At 52.4% G+C, this 20,331-nt stretch overlaps 1 protein-coding gene across 1 annotated transcript; it reads right to left on the bottom strand.

Moving 5' to 3' along the window:
- Positions 1–1,837: 1,837 nt before the first annotated feature.
- On the bottom strand, positions 1,838–20,066 carry LOC140192454 (double C2-like domain-containing protein alpha). The gene is made up of 10 exons (XM_072250052.1): positions 19,739–20,066; positions 18,326–18,405; positions 16,495–16,569; positions 16,165–16,274; positions 15,932–16,055; positions 4,966–5,019; positions 3,783–3,931; positions 3,192–3,273; positions 2,488–2,584; positions 1,838–2,225 (listed from the first exon to the last, which is right to left on the bottom strand). Exons 1-10 carry the CDS (start codon positions 20,004–20,006, stop codon positions 2,104–2,106), a joined length of 1,161 nt encoding a protein of 386 aa, XP_072106153.1. The 5' UTR covers positions 20,007–20,066; the 3' UTR covers positions 1,838–2,103.
- Positions 20,067–20,331: the final 265 nt, after the last annotated feature.

Here is a 20,331-nt window from a genome sequence, read left to right as displayed (position 1 = left end):
TCATTTTGGTTTGGTGTGTTGAAAATCTACCATACTGTTGAACTTTATGGAGAGAGATGGGGTATTTATTCTTATGAATTCACCAAAAACAGGTGATACTCCAATTTTCTACACCAACAAATTGGGTGAGTTGGTAAGGTAATACTGTAAATTACACCTGAGGAAAGTTAGTGTAGTACTTAGAAATAGGAATGAATACTTTTTCAGCTTCACAATTTTGGGTTTTAATTTTTTGTAAATTGCTGCCAGGTTTTGGAATTTTTCTTTTGATTTGACATGATGCACAATGTTTTGTAGATTCGCTGTACTTCAATAAAATCCTACCACAATATATTTTAAAAAATGCAAACAACAGGAATTCTGCAGATGCTGGAAATTCAAGCAACACACATCAAAGTTGCTGGTGAACACAGCACCGGGTCTCGGCCTGAAACATCGACTGTACCTCTTCCTAGAGATGCTGCCTGGGTTGCTGCTTTCACCAGCAACTTTGATGTGTGCTGCTACTATATATTTTAAGTTCAAAAAATGAGACAGTAAAATGTGAAAATAGTTGTGGGGGCTGAGTACTTTCTCAAGCCACTGCAGAGCTATGGCCAAAAAGTTCACCAATACCTTCTACTTCCACAGAAGATTAAAGAAATTTTAGTGTGCCCCTGTCAACCCTCACCAATTTTTATCAATGCACCATAGAAAGCATCCTGTCCAAATACAACACCACTTGGTATGGCAACTGCCCTGCCCTTGCCTGGAAGAAATTGCAGGGAGTTGTGGACACAGTTCAACACATCATTGAAATCAGCCTACCCTGTGCTTCCTGTAGCCTGTCTCTTTCATTCATCATCTCACTCTGTCTAACCCTTCTCTCTGGGTTCCTGCACTGTTACAACAAGGTCCAAAACAAATTTGAAGAATAATGCCTCATCTATAAACACTCAGGCTACAGAAGTCAATACCAAAATCTCCAGCATCCCCCATCACAGATCCCCACCGTCCAGGTCCTGCCATCGGGCAGGAGGGACAGAAGCCTGAAGTTCCACACCACCAGGTTCAGGAACAGCGACTTCCCTTCAACCATTCGATTCTTGAACCAACCGGCATGATCTTAATAACTGCCTCAGCACTCTGACCACTTTGCACTAAAATGGAATTTGTTCCTTGTATAAACTGTGCCTAATAGTATTTCTTGTGAACACTGCTTCTTTCATCGCCCCTGTACACACACGTGACAATAAATTCGACTTGACTTGCTGCCTAGGTAAAGCATCCAGCATAATCAAAGACCCAACCCACCCTGACTTTGCCTCTTCTCCCCCTCCCATCGGACAGAAGATACAGAAGCCCGCAAACATGTACCACCAGTCTCCAGGACAGCTTCTAGCTCGCTGTTATAAGAATCTTGGCCCCACAATCTACCTCTACGTGACCCTCGCACCTTTCTGTCCGCCTGCACTGCACTTTGACTGTAGCTCTAACACTTCATTCTGCGTTTTGTTGTTGTTCCGCCTTGTTCTACCTCAATGCACGGTGTAACGATCTGATCTGTGAACAGTTTGTAAGACAGGCTTTTCACTGGACCTCAGGACGTGTGACAATAATGACCCGATTCCTATTCCTTCCTCCCAGCGCCCCTGGAACATCAAGAATGTCACTTGTTGCACAGGAGTCAGAGAAGAGCCTTCGGTCCCCTGGAGGAGCCTTCCTGATGCCCGAGGGACAGAAAGAATGCTTCGGGCTGGGGGCAGGTTCCTCGAACCCCGGGGAGGATGTGTCGGAGGATTGGGGGGGGGGGTGCTCCCTTGCTCCTATAAGAGACACAGAGACCGGAGACTCGGGAGGTTCTGAGTTTATGGTTTATTTCTCTTCTGGAGATGTACAGATCAATTCAAAAACCCTCCATGGTGAGGGGGTGGGTGGGGAGTGGGAGAGCAGGGTTTAGCGGAAAGATCGGGGGATAAGGGAAGGAGGAGAGAGGAGGTGGAGGGGAGGCAGATGTTGAAGATAGAGTGGAGTGGGTATTTCTGATAGGTAGAGAGAAGGTGAAGAGGATGGAGGGGTGTGGGGGGGGAGGGCGGTGCCAGTGAGGGGTGTGGCTTCCCCAGGTCAGTTGCTCAGGTGATTGGTCAGCTTGTGCCAGCGCTCTATCCTCTGGCCCGCCTTCTGCAAACACTCCAGCCAATGGCGGCCGGGCTGTCCCCGGGATTCCGTCCCCAGCGTCACTCCTCCTGGAGGGGAAAGGAGATGGAGGGAGGGAGAACATACCTCAGTGTTGGTCAAGGGGACAAAGGCTCCCAACACCCACTCCCCAAACTCCACCCACCCTTCCCCCTCCACCCTCACCCACACCCTCCATCACCCCCTATTCTCCTCCCTCAGCCTCCATTCCTCCTCTTTGCCCCCTCCTCCTTCTTCCCCATCCAACACCTCACGGACAGTCGTGATCTTGGACACTCTATTATCCTCCCTCCCGCACATCCCCACACTCACCGATGAGGTGGTTGGGCCTGCCGAGGTGGTGGTCCCAGACGGTGACCTGCAGGGAGCAGGAATGGAGGGCGGTAGGGTCGAGGGTGAAGAGGAAATCCTGGAGATGGGGTGGTGGTTCACTCATCAGTGGGTGGTAACTGCAGCCGGAAGCCCCTCACCTCCTCCACCCCTCCCTCTTTCTCACCTCCCTCCTCTCTCCATCACCTCATTAAACAGGGCTCTCTCCCTCAACCATCAATCCGTCCCTCCCTCTCTCCCTACCACATCCCTCTCCCCCTTCCCCCTCCCTCCCCTCTCCTTCTCCTCTCGCATTTCACCCCTCTCTCAATTCACTCCCCCTCACCTGTTCTCCCCTCTACTCTCTTTCCCCTCACCTCTCTCCCGTCTTCACCCTCTCCCCTTCACCCTTCCCTTCTCTTCCCCATCTCAACCTCTCCCCCAACTGCCTCATCCCCACCTCCATCCCCTCACACACTCTCCCCACTCTCTTCCCTCTCCAATCTCTCTCTCTTATTTCCTTCCCCATTCCCTCGCTCTCCCCCCACTCTCTCCATGCCCTCCCTCTCTCCCCCACTCTCCCCGTCCCCTCTCTCTCCCCCCACTTTCTCCATCCCCTCTTTCTCCCCCCACTCTCTCTACCCTCGCTCTCCCTTCCATCCCCACCGTCTCCCCCCCCCCTTTCTGTCTCTCTCTGTCCCTCTCACCTCATTAAACTCGGGGTTCAGGGTCCGTTTCCTCACGCCTGTTTTGTGTTTGGACGACTTCCCTCCATCGGGCCTCAGGTACCTGGAGCAGGAGCCAATCACAGGTGAGGGGCAGCACGGCACAGAAGGATCCCACACTTTGCTGGCAAAGGCACAGAAAAATCCCCTACAGGGCGCCCAACATGCACAGGGAGATCCCACACACCATCCCCGACAAGTAAAGTTCTACGGGAAGGTTCCACACAGAAAGATCCCACAGGCCATACCCAGCTTACACAGGAAGATCCCACGCTGCACAGGAAGAACCCGTGATGCGGTTTGGCAGGGGCACCCGAAGACACCAGTGGTGGACATTCAGCACAGGAAGATCCCAGGAACAGTGCCATCGGAAAGGGGGACTGCACACACATGCTTTCTCCTGGAGTGTTCCCAATGAGCTCCGGAAGGTACTGTGATCTACTCTGCTGAAGGCACAGGAAGATCCCAGGAACTGCTCCCTCTGAGCTCAGGATCATCCTAGAAACAGACCTCCCCCCGCTCCAGTGGCCAAAAAAGAATTCAGCCCCCCCCCCCTCCCCAGCCAGAACTCACGCCTTGACATAGGGGTCAGAGAGCCCATGGGGGTCCATGGCAGCAAGGTGGGCACAGCGCAGGATGGAGAGGGTTAGCTGGTGGCTGGAGGAGCAGAACCAAAGGCCCAACAGGATCCGACCAAGCTCCCCCTCCTGGGGCCCATCTGGCTAGAAGAGTGAGGGGACGAGTGGGGAGCAGTTTTAGAGGGAGGGTGCAGGGAAAGGCGGATGGAGGCAGAGAGAGGGAGTTAAAGATAAGGTGAGAGAAAACAGACTTGATCAGAAATGACAGAGTCACACCTCCCCAACCCCAGCACCTAGGGACTATGAGACTCCAGTCAGTGTACAGATCTCCCCCTGAGAGAGAGGGACTGAGAGACACCGGTCAGTGTACAGATCTCCCCTGAGAGAGAGGGACTGAGAGACACCGGTCAGTGTACAGATCTCCCCTGAGAGAGGGGGACTGAGACACACTGGTCAGTGTACAGATCTCCCCCTGAGAGAGAGGGACTGAGAGACACTGGTCAGTGTACAGATCTCCCCTGAGGGAGAGGGACTGAGACACACCGGTCAGTGTACAGATCTCCCCTGAGAGAGAGGGACTGAGAGACACCGGTCAGTGTACAGATCTCCCCCTGAGAGAGAGGGACTGAGAGACATCGGTCAGTGTACAGATCTCCCCCTGAGAGAGAGGGACTGAGAGACACTGGTCAGTGTACAGATCTCCCCTGAGGGAGAGGGACTGAGACACACCGGTCAGTGTACAGATCTCCCCTGAGAGAGAGGGACTGAGAGACACCGGTCAGTGTACAGATCTCCCCCTGAGAGAGAGGGACTGAGAGACATCGGTCAGTGTACAGATCTCCCCCTGAGAGAGAGGGACTGAGAGACACCGGTCAGTGTACAGATCTCCCCTGAGAGAGAGGGACTGAGAGACACTGGTCAGTGTACAGATCTCCCCCTGAGAGAGAGGGACTGAGAGACACCGGTCAGTGTACAGATCTCCCCTGAGAGAGAGGGACTGAGAGACACCGGTCAGTGTACAGATCTCCCCTGAGAGAGAAGGACTGAGAGACACCAGTCAGTGTACAGATCTCCCCTGAGAGAGAGGGACTGAGAGACACTGGTCAGTGTACAGATTCTCACCCCCCACCCCCACCCCCGGTGCCCGGTTGTGGTTCGGTTCCTCTATGAACATTTACCTCCTGCATGTAGAAAGCGATTCCTCTGAGCGGTGGTGATATCGGAGACTGGGGCTGTGTGAAAACAGCAGAGAGGTGATTGAGAAAGTCCGCGAGAATTGTCATTGTCCTGTGTTTCAAACTCTGCTGAGATTCCAGGAGAGGGGCTCTCCACTGCCAAACTGGGGGAGAAACTCACACACAAACAAAATATCCTAATGCATTAGCTTCTACCATCATCCTCAGCAGTGTGTACCATTCTCTGTCTGAAAAAAACTGATATTCCCCGCCCCCCCCCCCCGGTACTTTGCTCCAGTCACCTTGAAATTACGCCCCCTCGTGTTAACCCTTTCCACGCTGGGAAGAAGTGTCCGACTCTCCACTCGATCTACGCCTCTTACCATTTTGTACATCTCTGTCAGGTCATCTCTCACCCTCCTTTGCTCCAAAGAGAAGCGCCAGCTCACTCAACATTCTGTCTAATCCAGGCACTGTCTCAGTACCCTCTCTAAAGCTGCTATATCCCTCCTCTGGCGGGACCAGAACTGTGTGGTCTAACCATGGTTTTGTAGAGCTGCAACGTTACCTCTCCGTTCCTGAACTCAGCCCCCTGACTAATGAAGGCCAACACACCTTTTAACCACCCTAGCAACCTGCACGGAAATATTGACGTGGACCCCAAGATCCTCCTGTCCCCCCGGAGCACTAAGGCTCCTATTTTCAAGTTCGTCCTTCCAAAGTAACGGCAGGGTTAGGACCCGAGGGCACCACCTCATAACAAATGGACGTCTCTGCAGAAAAGAGATGAGGGGGAATTTATTTAGCCAGCAGAAGTTGGGGGGGAGGGGTAGGGAATGTGTGGGAATGGTTACCAGCAGGAGCGGGGGCGGGGGAGATCTGTGGGATTGGTTACCAGCAGGAGTGGGAGGGGGGAATGTGTGGGATTGGTTACCAGCTGGAGTGGGGGGGGGGAGGAATGTGTGGGATTGGTTAACAGCAGGAGTGGGGGGGATGTGTGGGATTGGTTAACAGCAGGAGCGGGGGGGGGGAGGAATGTGTGGGATTGGTTGCCACAGATGATGGATGTGCCTAAGGCGGAGATTGATGGGATCTTGAACAGTGAGTGCGCCAGATGTTACGGGGAGGGGGCAGTTGGCAGGAGAACTGGGGGCGAAGGGGGTGGTCTGGAGAAATAAATCAGACCTGATTGAACGGTGGAGAGGACTCATTGCGCCCTGTGCTGCTTATGTGTCTGATGCTAGAGGAACTCAGCAGGTCAGGCAGCATAATTTTAGACAAAATTATATTTAATCCGCCGGCAGCAGAGTTAACAGCGGTGCTGAACCGAATAGCGGTTCTACAGACACCAGTCCCGGGGACAGAGACCTGGTCTCGGCGTCTCGGCCGAGGAAGCGGCGGACGCAGAAGTGTCAGGAAGCTGAACTGCGGCAAGAGATCCGGGGCGCCAGCGAAGCTGAGTTAACCCGAGCAGGCCGGCCGTACCATCCCTTTTCCTGGCCAACACCCGCTCGCTAGATAATAAAATGGACTCCCGGAGACTGAGAAGGAACACAGAGAAAGAGATGAGAAACTGCCGTGTTCTGGTTTTCACCGGAACGTGTCAAAACAACCACATGCCGGACTCGGCTCTGCATCTGAACGAAATGACTCCGTTCCGCGCAAACGGGAACTCCCTGACTGTGAAATAGTACCATAGAACCATAGAAACTACAGCACAGAAACAGGCATTTTGGCCCTTCTTGGCTGTGCCGAACCATTTTCTGTCTAGTCCCACTGACCTGCACACGGACCATATCCCTCCATACACCTCCCATCCATGTATCTGTCCAATTTATTCTTAAATGTTAAAAAAGAACCCGCATTTACCACCTCATCTGGCAGCTCATTCCATGCTCCCACCACTCTCTGTGTGAAGAAGCCCCCACTAATGTTCCCTTTAAACTTTTCCCCCCTCACCCTTAACCCATGTCCTCTGGTTTTTTTCTCCCCTTGCCTCAGTGGAAAAAGCCTGCTTGCATTCACTCTATCTATAATTTTATATACCTCTATCAAATCTCCACTCATTCTTTTACGCTCCAGGGAATAAAGTCCTAACCTATTCAACATTTCTCTGTAACTGAGTTTCTCAAGTCCCGGCAACATCCTTGTAAACCTTCTCTGAACTCTTTCAACCTTATTTATATCCTTCCTGTAATTTGGTGACCAAAATTGAGAACAGTACTCCAGATTCGGCCTCACCAATGCCTTATACAACCTCATCATAACATTCCAGCTCTTATACTCAATAATTTGGTTAATAAAGGCCAATGTACCAAAAGCTCTCTTTACGACCCTATCTACCTGTGACGCCACTTTTAGGGAATTTTGTATCTGTATTCCCAGATCCCTCTGTTCCACTGCACTCCTCAGTGCCTTACCATTAACCCTGTATGTTCTACGTTGGTTTGTCCTTCCAACATGCAATACCTCACACTTGTCTGTATTAAACTCCATCTGCCATTTTTCAGCCCATTTTTCCAGCTGGTCCAAGTCCCTCTGCAGGCTCTGAAAACCTTCCTCACTGTCCACTACACCTCCAATCTTTGTATCATCAGCAAACTTGCTGATCCAATTTACCACATTATCATCCAGATCATTGATATAGATGACAAATAACAATGGACCCAGCACTGATCCCTGTGGCACACCACTAGTCACAGGCCTCCACTCGGAGAAGCAATTCTCTACTACCACTCTTTGGCTTCTTCCATTGAGCCAATGTCTAATCAAATTTACCATCTCTCCATGTATACCTAGCAACTGAATTTTCCTAACTAACCTCCCATGCGGGACCTTGTCAAAGGCCTTACTGAAGTCCATGTAGACAATATCCACTGCCTTCCCTTCATCCACTTTCCTGGTAAACTCCTCGAAAAACAATAGATTGGTCAAACATGACCTACCACGCACAAAGCCATGTTGACTCTCCCTAATAAGCCCCTGTCTATCCAAATGCTTGTAGATTCTGTCTCTTAGTACTCCCTCCAATAACTTACCTACTACCGACGTTAAACTTACTGGCCTATAATTTCCTGGATTACTTTTCGATCCTTTTTTAAACAACAGAACAACATGAGCCACTCTCCAATCCTCCGGCACCTCACCTGTAGACAGCGACATTTTAAATATTTCTGCCAGGGCCCCTGCAATTTCAACACTAGTCTCCTTCAAGATCCGAGGGAACACCCTGTCAGGTCCCGGGGATTTATCCACTTTAATTTTCCTCAAGACAGCAAGGACCTCCTCCTTTTCAATCTGTACAGTTTCCATGATCTCACTACTTGTTTCCCTCAATTCCATAGATTTCATGCCAGTTTCCTTAGTAAATACAGACGCAAAAAAACCCATTTAAGATCTCCCCCATTTCCTTTGGTTCCGCACAAAGCCGACCACTCTGATCTTCAAGAGGACCAATTTTATCCCTTACAATCCTTTTGCTCTTAATATACCTGTAAAAGCTCTTTGGATTATCCTTCACTTTGACTGCCAAGGCAACATCATGTCTTCTTTTAGCCCTCCTGATTTCTTTCTTAAGTATTTTATCGCACTTCTTATACTCCTCAAGCACCTGATTTACTCCCTGTTTCCTATACATTTCATACAACTCCCTCTTCTTCTTTATCAGAGTTGCAATATCCCTTGAGAACCAAGGTTCCTTATTCTTATTCACTTTGCCTTTAATCCTGACAGGAACATACAAGCTCTGCACTCTCAAAATTTCTCCTTTGAAGACTTCCCACCTACCGATCACATCCTTGCCAGAGGACAACCTGTCCCAATCCACACTTTTTAGATCCTTACAACACACATAAAAGTTGCTGGTGAACGCAGCAGGCCAGGCAGCATCCATAGGAAGAGGTGCAGTCGACGTTTCAGGCCGAGACCCTGCATGGCCTGCTGCGTTCACCAGCAACTTTTATGTGTGTTGCTTGAATTTCCAGCATCTGCAGAATTCCTGTTGTTTTTGTTTTTAGATCCTTTCTCATTTCTTCAGATTTGGCCTTCTTCCAGTTAAGAACCTCAACCCTAGGACCAGATCTATTCTTGTCCATGATGAAGTTGAAACTAATGGTGTTATGATCACTGGAACCAAAGTGCTCCCCTACACAGACTTCCATCACTTGTCCTAACTCGTTTCCTAACAAGAGATCCAATATTGCATCCCCTCTAGTTGGTCCCTTTATATATTGATTTAGAAAACTTTCCTGAACACATTTTACAAACTCTAAACCATCTAGACCCCTAACAGTATGGGAGACCCAATCAACACATGGAAAATTAAAATCCCCTACCACCACAACTTTATGTTTCCTGCAGTTGCCTGCTATCTCTTTGCAGATTTGCTCTTCCAAGTCTTGCTGACTATTGGGTGGTCTGTAATACAACCCCACTGATGTGGCCATACCTTTCCTTTTTCTCAGCTCCACCCATAAGGACTCAGTAGACAAGCCCTCTAATCTGTCCTGCCTGAGCACTGCTGTAATATTTTCCCTAACAAGCAATGCTACTCCCCCACCTTTCATTCCTCTGCCTCGATCACATCTGAAACATCGGAACCCTGGAATATTAAGCTGCCAGTCCTGCCCCTCCTGTAGCCAAGTTTCACTAATTGCTATAACGTCATAATTCCACGTGTCAATCCACGCCCTCAACTCATCCGCCTTCCCCGCAATACTCCTAGCATTGAAATATATACACCTCAGAAGATTTTTACCACCACTCACAACCTTTCTATTAGCGGATTTGCTTGAACTTTTAACATCATTTATTTTCACCCCAGCCACACTGTCAGCTCTGGCACTCTGGTTCCCATCCCCCTGCAAATCTAGTTTAAAGCCTCCCCAATAGCACCAACAAACCTCCCTGAAAGGATATTGGTCCCCCTGTAGTCCAAGTGTAACCCGTCTCTCTTGTACAGGTCCCACCTGCCCCAGAAGAGGTCCCAATTATCCTGAAATCTGAAACCCTGCTCCCTACACCAGTTCAATCTAAAGATTGAATCTGTGTGAATTGGTGTACAAACATCTGCATTTAGCAGTCACTGTTCCGGGGGCATTGATAACCTTCAAATTGATAGCCGGCCACATAACCCGCTCAGGGAGTTTGCTGTTGCGTTCATCAGCGCCGAGCGCGAACGCCGGGTATCATCATCTCGCTACAAAAATACGCGTTCAGACGGTCTCTTCATAATTGCAGGAGACGGTAATCATGTTACCCTGCAGGACATTTTACCGACATTTCACCGACGAGTCACGACTGCCACCAGGGGAACAAATCATATTCATACAGATGCGATACTTACGAAGCCGCCTTGGCCTCTCTGTCATATCTCCAACACACGCAAGATGCCGAAGGAACTCAGCAGGCCAGGCGAGTGTTAATGTCAGCGTAGCTGAAAATGGCCAAACCAGTCAAGTGGACATCGGTGAGGCAATCCATGCTCAGGGCTGTTTGAACCGACCAGCCGGCAGATGTTGCAGGAGGCCGTCACAACGGAGTAGGCACAGAGCGAGGAATATGCCTCACCTGTCACCGGCCACATCAGTATGTTCGTCCATCGTCATCGTCGAAGAGGACCTCGACACCGTGATGATGATGATGGCGTCGAGACTAGATCTTGATTTGGATTAAATGAGGGAGAGATGCGCAGCGTCAGCCTCACTCTCTCTTCCCAATTCCCATCTGGATCCAGTGGCAAGAGAAGAATCGAGACGGCTGGAGATGAGACCAGGCGTAGTGGATGGCCAGGACGTATTCTGTGTCTTGTCCTGCTCTACGCGTTCCACGACGCTTGCAGAGACCGCTGCCTTGACTGTTGGACCTTCCATTGGTCTCGTCCGCTCAATTCGCCGGAGTCTGTCTTCACATGCTGGGATAGGCAACTCCCTACCTCACCGAGGGTCTGAGGCTGCAGGAGTAAATTGAAACCTCAAGAACGGTCATCTTACAGCCCAACCAGAGGCCCTGGGTAAACGCACCCTACTGAAAACCCGCGGAGTGGCGACAGAACAAATCTCAGAGCAGCCCTTGAAACCTCGTCTTAGGCAACAAGAGGGCAAAGACGGCCTCCTTACCCACCAAAAAATCAGAAACGCCGGTCAGATAATCCCCGGCGTGCGGGGCTGGGACTGCGACTGTGGGGAGGCTGGGACTGGGACCGGTGGGGGGGCTGGGACTGGGCGGGGCTGGGGGCTGGGACTGGGACCGGGGGGGGGGGCTGGGACTGGGCGGGGCTGGGGGCTGGGGCTGGGGCTGGGACCGGGGGCTGGGGCTGGGACTGGGCGGGGCTGGGGGGCTGGGACTGTGGGGGACTGGGACTGGGCGGGGCTGGGGGCTGAGGCTGGGACCGGGGGCTGGGGCTGGGACTGGGCGGGGCTGGGGGGCTGGGACTGTGGGGGACTGGGACTGGGCGGGGCTGGGGGCTGGGGCTGGGACCGGGGGCTGGGGCTGGGGGGCTGGGACTGTGGGGGACTGGGACTGGGCGGGGCTGGGCATCAAAGGCATCACCAACTACGCGAGGAAAAACAGTGTCGACTGTACCTGTGACATCTCCCTCTTCGACGCTCTGAACAACCTGTATGTGTGCTTCGATGCATGAGTCACTACCTCAGCTCCCCCTCCCAGGCGAGCAGCCGCGCTCTGTAACAGTGGCTGACGCGAGGAGAACTCTGTAGAAAGTTAACTCCTATAAGGCGGCCGGGGCGGAAAAGATCCCAGGCCGGGTACTCAGGGAGTTTGCACATCGTCTCTTCACGGATATCTTCAACACTTCACTCAACCAGGCTGCCGCCCCCACATGCTTGAAACCAGCCGCAACAATCCCTGTACACCTTCACAACTAAATAACCGCTGTCCAGTAGCACCGACGCCAGTCACAACGAAGTGTTTTGAACGGCCTGCAATGGCTCATATCAAAACCTCCACTCCTGCCCCATTGGACACTCACCAATAAGCTTCCCGACAGAACCGCTATACAACATCTGCTTTCACCCGGCCCCGACACAGCTAGAAAACAGGGACACTTATGTCAGAACGCTGATTCCGGATTTCAGTTCGGCATTCAACACTGCTGTCCCACAGACTTGGTGAACAAACTCCTTCTCAGTGTAACTACACAGCCGTGCAGCTGGGCCTTACTCTCCCCAATCAACAGACCTCGGAGAGTCAGGATGCGCAGCCGACCTTCTCTCCCCATCGCCCCCAACACGGGTGTCCCCCAGGGCTGTGCGCTTCGCTCACACACCCAGCTGCACGGCTACAAGTTCGTCGATAACACGGCAGCGGTGGGGCTCATCGCCAACCTCGGTGAGTGGAGATGGAAGAGACCGAGGCAAATGTCGACAAGACAAAGGAGATGGTTGTCACCTTCAGCAGAACTCACACCCACCTTTACAGTAGCACACCACTGAAAACTGCAAGTAGTTTCAAACTCCTGGGAGCACACATCCTGCAAGAAAGTTCACCAACAACTCTACTTTGTGAAGAGAGCCGGTCTTTGCACATCCATCCCCACGTCATTCTATAGATCTGCAGTAGAGAGCATCGGTACAGTAACTGCGCTGCGGCGCACAGGAAGGCAGTCAAAACCGCCCAGTGTATCACCTTCCCCAGCTTACCCGCCATCACAGAGATATATACAGAAAAGGGCCAGTAACCTCATGAGGAGTCCACGCACTCTGCTGTTTGTCCCACTCCCATCAGGGAGGAGGCTGCAGAGCATACACACAGGGACGCCGGACTCTAAAACAGTTACTTTCCACAAGCAGTGAGGCAGATCAACATCTCCACCCACTAACTCCATTATTTCCCGGCATTCACCTATTGTTACATATAATCAATCTGTGTAGCTAAACTATCTTAGTTCTACATGGCATAGGAGCAGAATTAGGCCGTTCAGCCCATCGAGTCATGGCTGATCCCGGATCCCACTCAACCACATACACCTGCTTCTCGCCATATCTTTTGATGCCCCGACCGATAAGGAAACATTATTTTCCACCTTAAATATACACATAGACTTAGCCTCTACCTCAGTCTGTGGCAGAGCACTCCACAGATCCACTACTCTCTGGCTAAAAAATATCCCCCTTACTTCTGTTCTAAAAGGTCGCCCCTCAGTTTCGAGGCTGTGCCCCCTAGTTCTGGATACCCCCACCATAGGAAACATCCTCTCCACATCCCTTCAACATTCGGTGGGTTTCAAAGAGATCACTCCCTCCCCGCCCCCCCCCCCCCGTGCCCCGCATTCTTCTAAATTCCAGTGAGTACAGGCCCAAAGCTGCCAAATGTTCCTCATATGTTAACCCCTTCATTCCTGGAATCATCCTCGTGAACCTCGTCTGGACTCTCTCCAATGACAACCCATCCTCTCTGAGATACGGAGCCCAAAAACTGTTGACAATGCTCCATGTGTGGCCTGACTATTGTCTTATAAAGCCTCAGCATTATCTCCTTGCTTTTATTCCCCTTGAAATAAATGCCAACATTGCATTTGCCTTCTTCACCACAGACTCGACCTGTAAATTAACCTGGGAGTCTTGCACGGGGACTCCTAAGTTCCTCTGCATCTCTGATGTTTGAACCTTCTCCCCATATTTACTGTGTGTTATTATTATTATCATCATTATTCTGTTCTTTATCTCTTGTGTTCGTTATTTTTTGGCTGCATCGGGTCTCGAGTAACAATTATTTTGTTCTCCTTCCACTTGTGTACAGGAAATGACTTTAAGCAGTATTGAATCTGGACAATCTTGAACCTATGGAGGGAAACACAGCTGACGTTTCGGGCCGCGACCCTTCACTCGGACTGGAAGGGGGCAGGACATTGTTATTCTGGGCTAAACGCTGACAGCCTATTTCCCCCCTCCGATACTGCTTGGCCTGTTTGAGTTCCTCCAGCTCCAGCAAGGTAGGACAGGGGCAGTTGAGATGGGCGTAGTGGGGGGGGGCGCGGGGAAGCGGAGGGGTTCCGGCTGCATCACCCTCCGATGTGCTCGTCGGACCCCGGCCTCGGGAAACCACGCGGGAGAGGGTCCCGCGTAACGTGAGGGATGCGTTTCTTGTACGGGCCGCTCCTGCACACCTTCCACTTCCTCGCCTTGGCCGTCCGTGTTAGCAGTAGCAGCGGGGGAGGTCCCCAGTGGAAATGTCTCTCTGCGGAGGTCCTTCCCCTGTACGTCGGGGACCTGGGCTGGAAGGTGGGCAGTCCCGTACAGCGGGTTCACTGACACCCTGTCCACCGGCCCATTCTGTGGGCGGGAGGAGTCAGTCTACCACGCGTGAACGGGACGTCAGAGGCTGCAGCCGCTTCTCAGGGGCTTGCTGCTGAGGTTGTGGCTGCAGTTCAGTCCCGCGCTCCTCACCTACGGGCACCCAGTACGAAAGGGGAAGGGTCGTGAGGAGGATCTCCCGGTGGGCTTGGTCCCGGGATGGCCATTCACGTGTCTAGGCGGCGGAAAGTGGACGGCGACGCCCGGGACGACTGTCTGCCCCTTTTCCGAGGAAACTTTCGTGCCCGGCTGTCCGGGAGACGCGGTCGCTAAGGGTACAGGAGAGGACGTCCGGGAGCGGCGGGCCCCCGGGGTATTGACTGTTTTTATAGACGGTAGTAACCATGTTTTAATCTGAGGTTGCTTATTGTTTTATAAATATTGAATGTCTGTACCTTGTGTATATGTTACGTAAATAAACTTTTATAGTTTTGTCAAAGAAGGGGCAGTCGAGATCTCTGAGTAATTCGCTGCGTTGTGGTGAAGGTCAGTGTCTGGACTCTCTGCTCAGACGGACAACCCTGGGAGTGCAAGACCACAGCGGCCGCACAAAAAGACAGGACGGTCGAGAAGGTGGCCAGCGTGTTTACTTTCGTCAGTTGGGACACTGAGTACAAGAGTCGGGAAGGTATGTTGCAGCTTCATAAAACTCCAGAATGCCACATCCAGAGTAATTCATTCAGTTCTGGTTGCCCCGTTACAGGTGGGGAGGGGGGGCACATCTGGATTATTATGTACAGTTCTAGCTGCCCCATTACAGGACAGGTGTGGGGGCTTTGGAGAGGGTGCGGTGGAGGTTCACCAGGAAACTGACTGGATTAGAGGGTCTGAGCTGGAAGGAGAAGCTGGACAAACTTGGGTTATTTTCTCCGGAGCGGTGGAGGCTGGGGGAAGATCTGATAGAGGTTTGTAAGATTATGAGAGGCGCTGACAGAGTAGGCAGCCAGTATCTTTATCCCCAGAGTGGAAATGTTTATGCTTTTAAGGTGAGAGGGGGTAAAATGAAAAGAGATATACGGAGAAAGTTCCTCTTTACACGGTTGGTGCCTGGAATGTGTTGCCAGCGGTGGTGCGGGGCGCGTGGAAATGAGCCATAGACAGCGTAGACACGATAGACAGGGAGGGACCTGTGGATATGGAGTGCGGCGTGGGGGAAAGGGTTTTGGAGACTGGGAGGGGCATAGGGGAGAGGGCGATGGGGTGAGGTGTAGGGGAAGGATGGGGTTCACCAAGAGGAAGATGAATGTACGGGAAGGGATCTCGAAGATGAAGAGACGTGTAGAGGAGGGAAAAGGTCACGGAGATGGGAGTGATGAAGAGTGATGGGATGAAGAAAATGGGGAGGACAGAGAGTAATGAGGGTTCAGGTATGGGAGGTGGAGGGGTGACGGAGATGAATTGGGGTATAGGGAGGGAGGGGGTCTCGGAGATGAGAAGGAGTGCAGGAGAGGGATAGGATCAGTATGGGGAGGGTTGTAGGGGAAAGAGAGTGTTGGAAATGGGGAAAGGTGTCAGGGAGGAAGGGAGGAAGGGATGACAGAGACAAATTGGGGCACAAGGGCAGGGTTCTCGAAGATAGGGTGGGGTGTAGGGGAGGGAATGGTGTAGGGAAGGGAGAGGGTGATGAAGACGTGTTCTCCCCAATCCCCACACCTCACCGGTGGTCTCTCTAGAACGATATTAAAGTGCCTTCGTTGGTCGGCTGTTAACTTCCGAAGTGGGACCCGCGTTTCCCCAATGAAGTCGTTGTGACCTAGCAGGTCGGCATCACAAACAGAAACCCTGCGGGGACAACGGGAGACCTGGGTTACAGAGGAAGATCTCACAGCCCAGGAGTTCCAAGTATCCTGGTCTCGCACAGGGCACCTGCCCCCCAGTCTCACCCACTCGCCTGAGAGTTTTACGAAGGAGATCCTCGTCCATCACTCCGTAATAGACCAGCGTCTCGTTCCAGCAAGGGTTCAGGCTGTTACGCACCGTCTTCGTCCTCAGCTTGTTTCCCTGGGAATAACAACATCCATGGTTACAAAAGGACTTTCACTCTGTGTCTGACCCCGGGAGTGTGTGATGGGACGGTGTGGAGGGAGTTTCACTCTGTGTCTGACCCCGGGAGTGTGTGATGGGACGGTGTGGAGGCGCTCCCCGTTTTATCTCCTTCCCCCTCCTGCCCACCCCTCCCTCTGTCCATCGCTGCCCATTTGGACATGGATCCGATACCCACCTTGCAGGGTCCTGGCAGAAGGTGGAGCTTCACGTAAGGATCCGAAAGACCGTTCAAATCCATTGGCTTCAGACCCTGCCAATCAGGAGAGGGACAGGTCAGAGCGTAGCCAATGGGAGGAGAGCCGATCGCACCACTGGGCGGGCGGAGCAATGAGTTTAACTCAGAGGTTCAGTTCTCAAAGCGTTGTGCAAATTCGCGCGTATGTGTAGCTGGTCTGACTGGGCCAGCTGAGTGGTTCCACAACAACAACCCACTCAAGGATAGCAGACCGAAGAGTTGGCTTTGGACTTCAGACGGAGGAAGCCAGAGGTGCGTGAGCCAGTCCTCATCGGAGAGGGTCAGCAACTTCAGATTCCTCGGTGTTATCATTTGAGAGAACCCGTCCCGGGACCCACACGTAAGCGCAATTACGGAGAAAGCGCGGCAGCGAAGATCCGGCATGAAATCTAAAACTCTGGCAAACTTCTATCGATGTGTGGTAGAGAGTATATTGACTGGTTGCATCGCGGCCTGGCATGGAAACACCAATGCCTTTGAACGGAAAATCCTGCAGAAGATAGCGGATATGGGTAAAGCCCTCCCCAGCACTGAGCGCATCTGCACGGAGAGCAGCGCCCATCATCAGGGACCCCCAGCACCCAGGACGTGCTCTCTCCTCGCTGCTGCCAAGGAGGAGGCGCAAGAAGCGGAGGACTCACACCATCAGGTTCAGGAAGAGTTATTACCTCTCAGCCATGAATAACGTCACTCACCTCCACTGAACTGCTCCCACAACCTATCAACTCACTTTCAATGACTCTTCATCTCATGTTCTTGATAGTTATTTCTTCTTTTTCTTTTGTATTCGCACAGTTTTGTCGTCTTTTTCCTTTAGTTGTTTGTCCATTGTAGTCATTCATTGCTTTTATTGTGTTTCTGAAGCTTGCTGTGTACAGCAGCGAGGATGTGAATCTCGGAGTTGTGCTACATGGTGACGTGGGGTATCTTGATAATAAACTTACTCTGAGATTTGAATTTTTAGAATGTGTACAGGGACTGGCTCTGATGTGTCTCCGTGTCACTGATGAAGGGTCTCGATCTGAAATGTTGACTGTTTTCCCCTCCACAGGTGCTGCCTGACCTGCTGTGTTCCCCAGGATATGTGTGTGTGTGTGTGTTGCATTAAGATGTGTTTTCAGTTCCACAGCCATCGATGCCTCAAAGTTGCCGCATAAGTCGAGCAGGGAGGTTCAGGCAGCCTACTGTGTGTTGGCCTTCATTGGTCAGGGGGTCTATAAAACCCACTTGAAATATTGTATTCAGTTCTAGTCACCTCGTTATAGGGTGGATGTGGAAACTTTAGAGAGGGTGCTGAGGATATTTACCAGGATGCTACCTGGATTAGAAAGCATGTCTTATGAAGATAGGTAGAGTGAGCTACGGTTTTTGTGCTTAGAGCGACGGAGGATGAGAGGTGACCTGATAGAGGGGTATAAGATGATGAGAGGCGTTGACAGAGTGGACAACCAGCGTACGGAAAATGGCCAATACCAACAATTTAAAGGTGATTGGAGGAAAGTATGGGGGGGGGGGGGTCAGGGGTATGTTTCTTACACAGAGAGTGGTGGGTGTGTAGAACAGCCTGCGGGGGTGGTGGTAGAGACAGATACATTAGGGCCATTTAAAAGACTCAGACACGTTCATGGATGAAGGAAGAAGGGAAGGTTATATGAGAGCAGAGGGTTGATCTTGGAGTAGGTTTATCTCGGCCGGCGCTTAAAGGTGGTCTGAAGCGCCCGTGCTGTGGCGCTTTTGTGAAGCGACTCCTTCCCCTCTCACAGGCCATTACCTTCGCTCTGTGGATTGAACACTGGAGAACCTGCTCCTCCGATCGGTACAACAGGTCAAATTCCAGAGTGCCCAGGCTCACTGCAATAACAAGACAGCAGCATCAGTGGGGGCAAGGGAGGGCGAGGAGTGGGGAGGGCGAGGAGTGGGGAGGGCGAGGAGTGGGGAGGGAGAGGAGTGGGGAGGGGGAGGAGTGGGGAGGGGGAGGAGTGGGGAGGAGAGGAGTGGGGAGGAGAGGAGTGGAGAGGGGAGGAATGGGGAGGAGAGGAGTGGAGAGGGGAGGAGTGGGGAGGGAGAGGAGTGAGGGCAAGGGAGGGGAGGAGGGAGCTGTGGGGTAGAGAGAGGCGTGGGCACAAGGTAATGGGAGGGAATGATGTGCGGGCAAGGGAATGAGGGAAGGGAGAGGTGTGGGGAGGGAGGGAGAGTTGTGGGGGCAAGGGAGCTGGGGAGGGAGAGGGAGGCGGCAATGGGGTGGGATGTCAGGGAGCGGGGGGAAGGGGAGGGAGGCGGGAAAGACAGAGTGAGATGGAGGGAAGAGAGGGAGAGAAGAGGTGGGGAGGAGGGGGAGATGGAGGTGAAGGGATGTTTGGGGTGGTGAGGGTGTGTGTGGGTAGTGAGGGGGATAGACGGGGAGGTGAGGGGCCTGTGTGGGTGAGAGTGTTGGGGAGAGAGGGACTCCAAAACTATGGGGCACAAGCTTTGGGTGAGAGGAGAGAGATTTAAATGGGACCCAAGGGGGCAATATTTCTCAGCCAGAGGGTGTAAGTACGGTATTGGGAATGGGTTGTCAGAGGAAGTGGTTGAGCAGGGACAATAGAATCATTTAGGAAGCACTGGGGGTGTTTGGCGGACACGGACCAGAACAGCAGGGTTGGAGCGAAGGACTTGACGGGGCATAGAAAATGGTAAGCGACATTGACCGGGATGGACGGCCAACACCTTTTCGTCCCCAGGGCGGAAATGGCGAACCCTAGGGACAACCATTTTCAGGTGATTGAAGAAAAGTACGGGGGCTTGTCAGAGGTGTTTTCTTTTACACAGAGACTGGTAGGTGGGTGTGTGGATCACCCCGCCAGGGGCGAATGTAGAATCAGATACAATAGGGACACTTTATCACGCAGAGAGTGGCGAGTGTAGGAACCCCTCACCCTCATGGTCTCCAAGTAGGGACCCTCCTGGACATCCTCATCCATCAGTAGGCTCCCCCTCCCCAGGTGTTAAGAGATGACGGTTACGGATAACTGGGGTGAGGTGGGGAGGAATGGAACAGCAAGGTGAGGCGACGGGATGGGCGGGGTGGGGCGGGAGGGAAGGAGGAATGGAGGGACTTAGGGATGGAGAGATTGACGAACTGAGGTGATGGATGGCGGAACAGGGCAAAGTGATGGATGCCGGAGATGAGGGAACTACTCACTTGAATCATCCGAGTCATTGGCATCGAGTTCCGGAGACTCCAGGTGCGGCTGCGGTCCGGCTCCAGCCTCGGCCTCGGCTGCCGCCGCCACCGCCAATCCGGGTCTGGGCCCTTCCGCGGGTCCCGCTGATCCGGCTCCGGGTCCGCGTGCGGCCAGCGGTCGCGGGAAGCGATGCGAGATGTGAGGAATGGGCCGGATGGGTCCCGGGTTCACGTCGATCGCCATGTGTTCGTGTATGGAGGGAGCGGATTTCTCTCTTCCAGCCATGGAGACGGAGGCGGGGAGAGTGCTGATCTGGAACGGAGATGGAGTAGCAGAGAGAGCGAGAGTGGGAATGGGAAAGAAGGGAGACCAGAAATGGATTGGAACAACGTGGAGAGATTGGCGTGAGAGTCGAGCCCGATGGAGAGCGGCGGAGCGGGAGGGGAGCCTAATTCGCAGGGGAGCAAACCCGAAGCGGACCAAAGGCAGACTGCAGTAGAACCAGGGCTGTAGGACCGGAGCAGATCAGGATCAAAGTGGGATTGGATCGGAGTCAAATGAGCAAATCCGGATTAACAGTAGAATGGAACCTGAACCGAACCTGAAGTGG

The sequence above is a fragment of the Mobula birostris genome, unplaced genomic scaffold (assembly GCF_030028105.1).
Source record: "Mobula birostris isolate sMobBir1 unplaced genomic scaffold, sMobBir1.hap1 scaffold_1364, whole genome shotgun sequence".
Classification (NCBI taxonomy): domain Eukaryota; kingdom Metazoa; phylum Chordata; class Chondrichthyes; order Myliobatiformes; family Myliobatidae; genus Mobula; species Mobula birostris.
Note: the sequence above shows the minus strand (reverse complement) of the source record. Positions and strands in the feature narration are given on the sequence as shown.

Bases quoted from the DNA above. Each gene is read 5' to 3' on its own strand.
- LOC140192454 (XM_072250052.1), bottom strand. From the start codon at position 20,006: ATGGCTGGAAGAGAGAAATCCGCTCCCTCCATACACGAACACATGGCG. The intron at 2,585-3,191 runs GTGAGAGGGACA...CCCCATCTCCAG, and splicing joins TGAACCCCGAGTTTAATGAG to GATTTCCTCTTCACCCTCGA. The intron at 2,226-2,487 runs GTGAGTGTGGGG...TTTCCCCTCCAG, and splicing joins CAGGCCCAACCACCTCATCG to GAGGAGTGACGCTGGGGACG.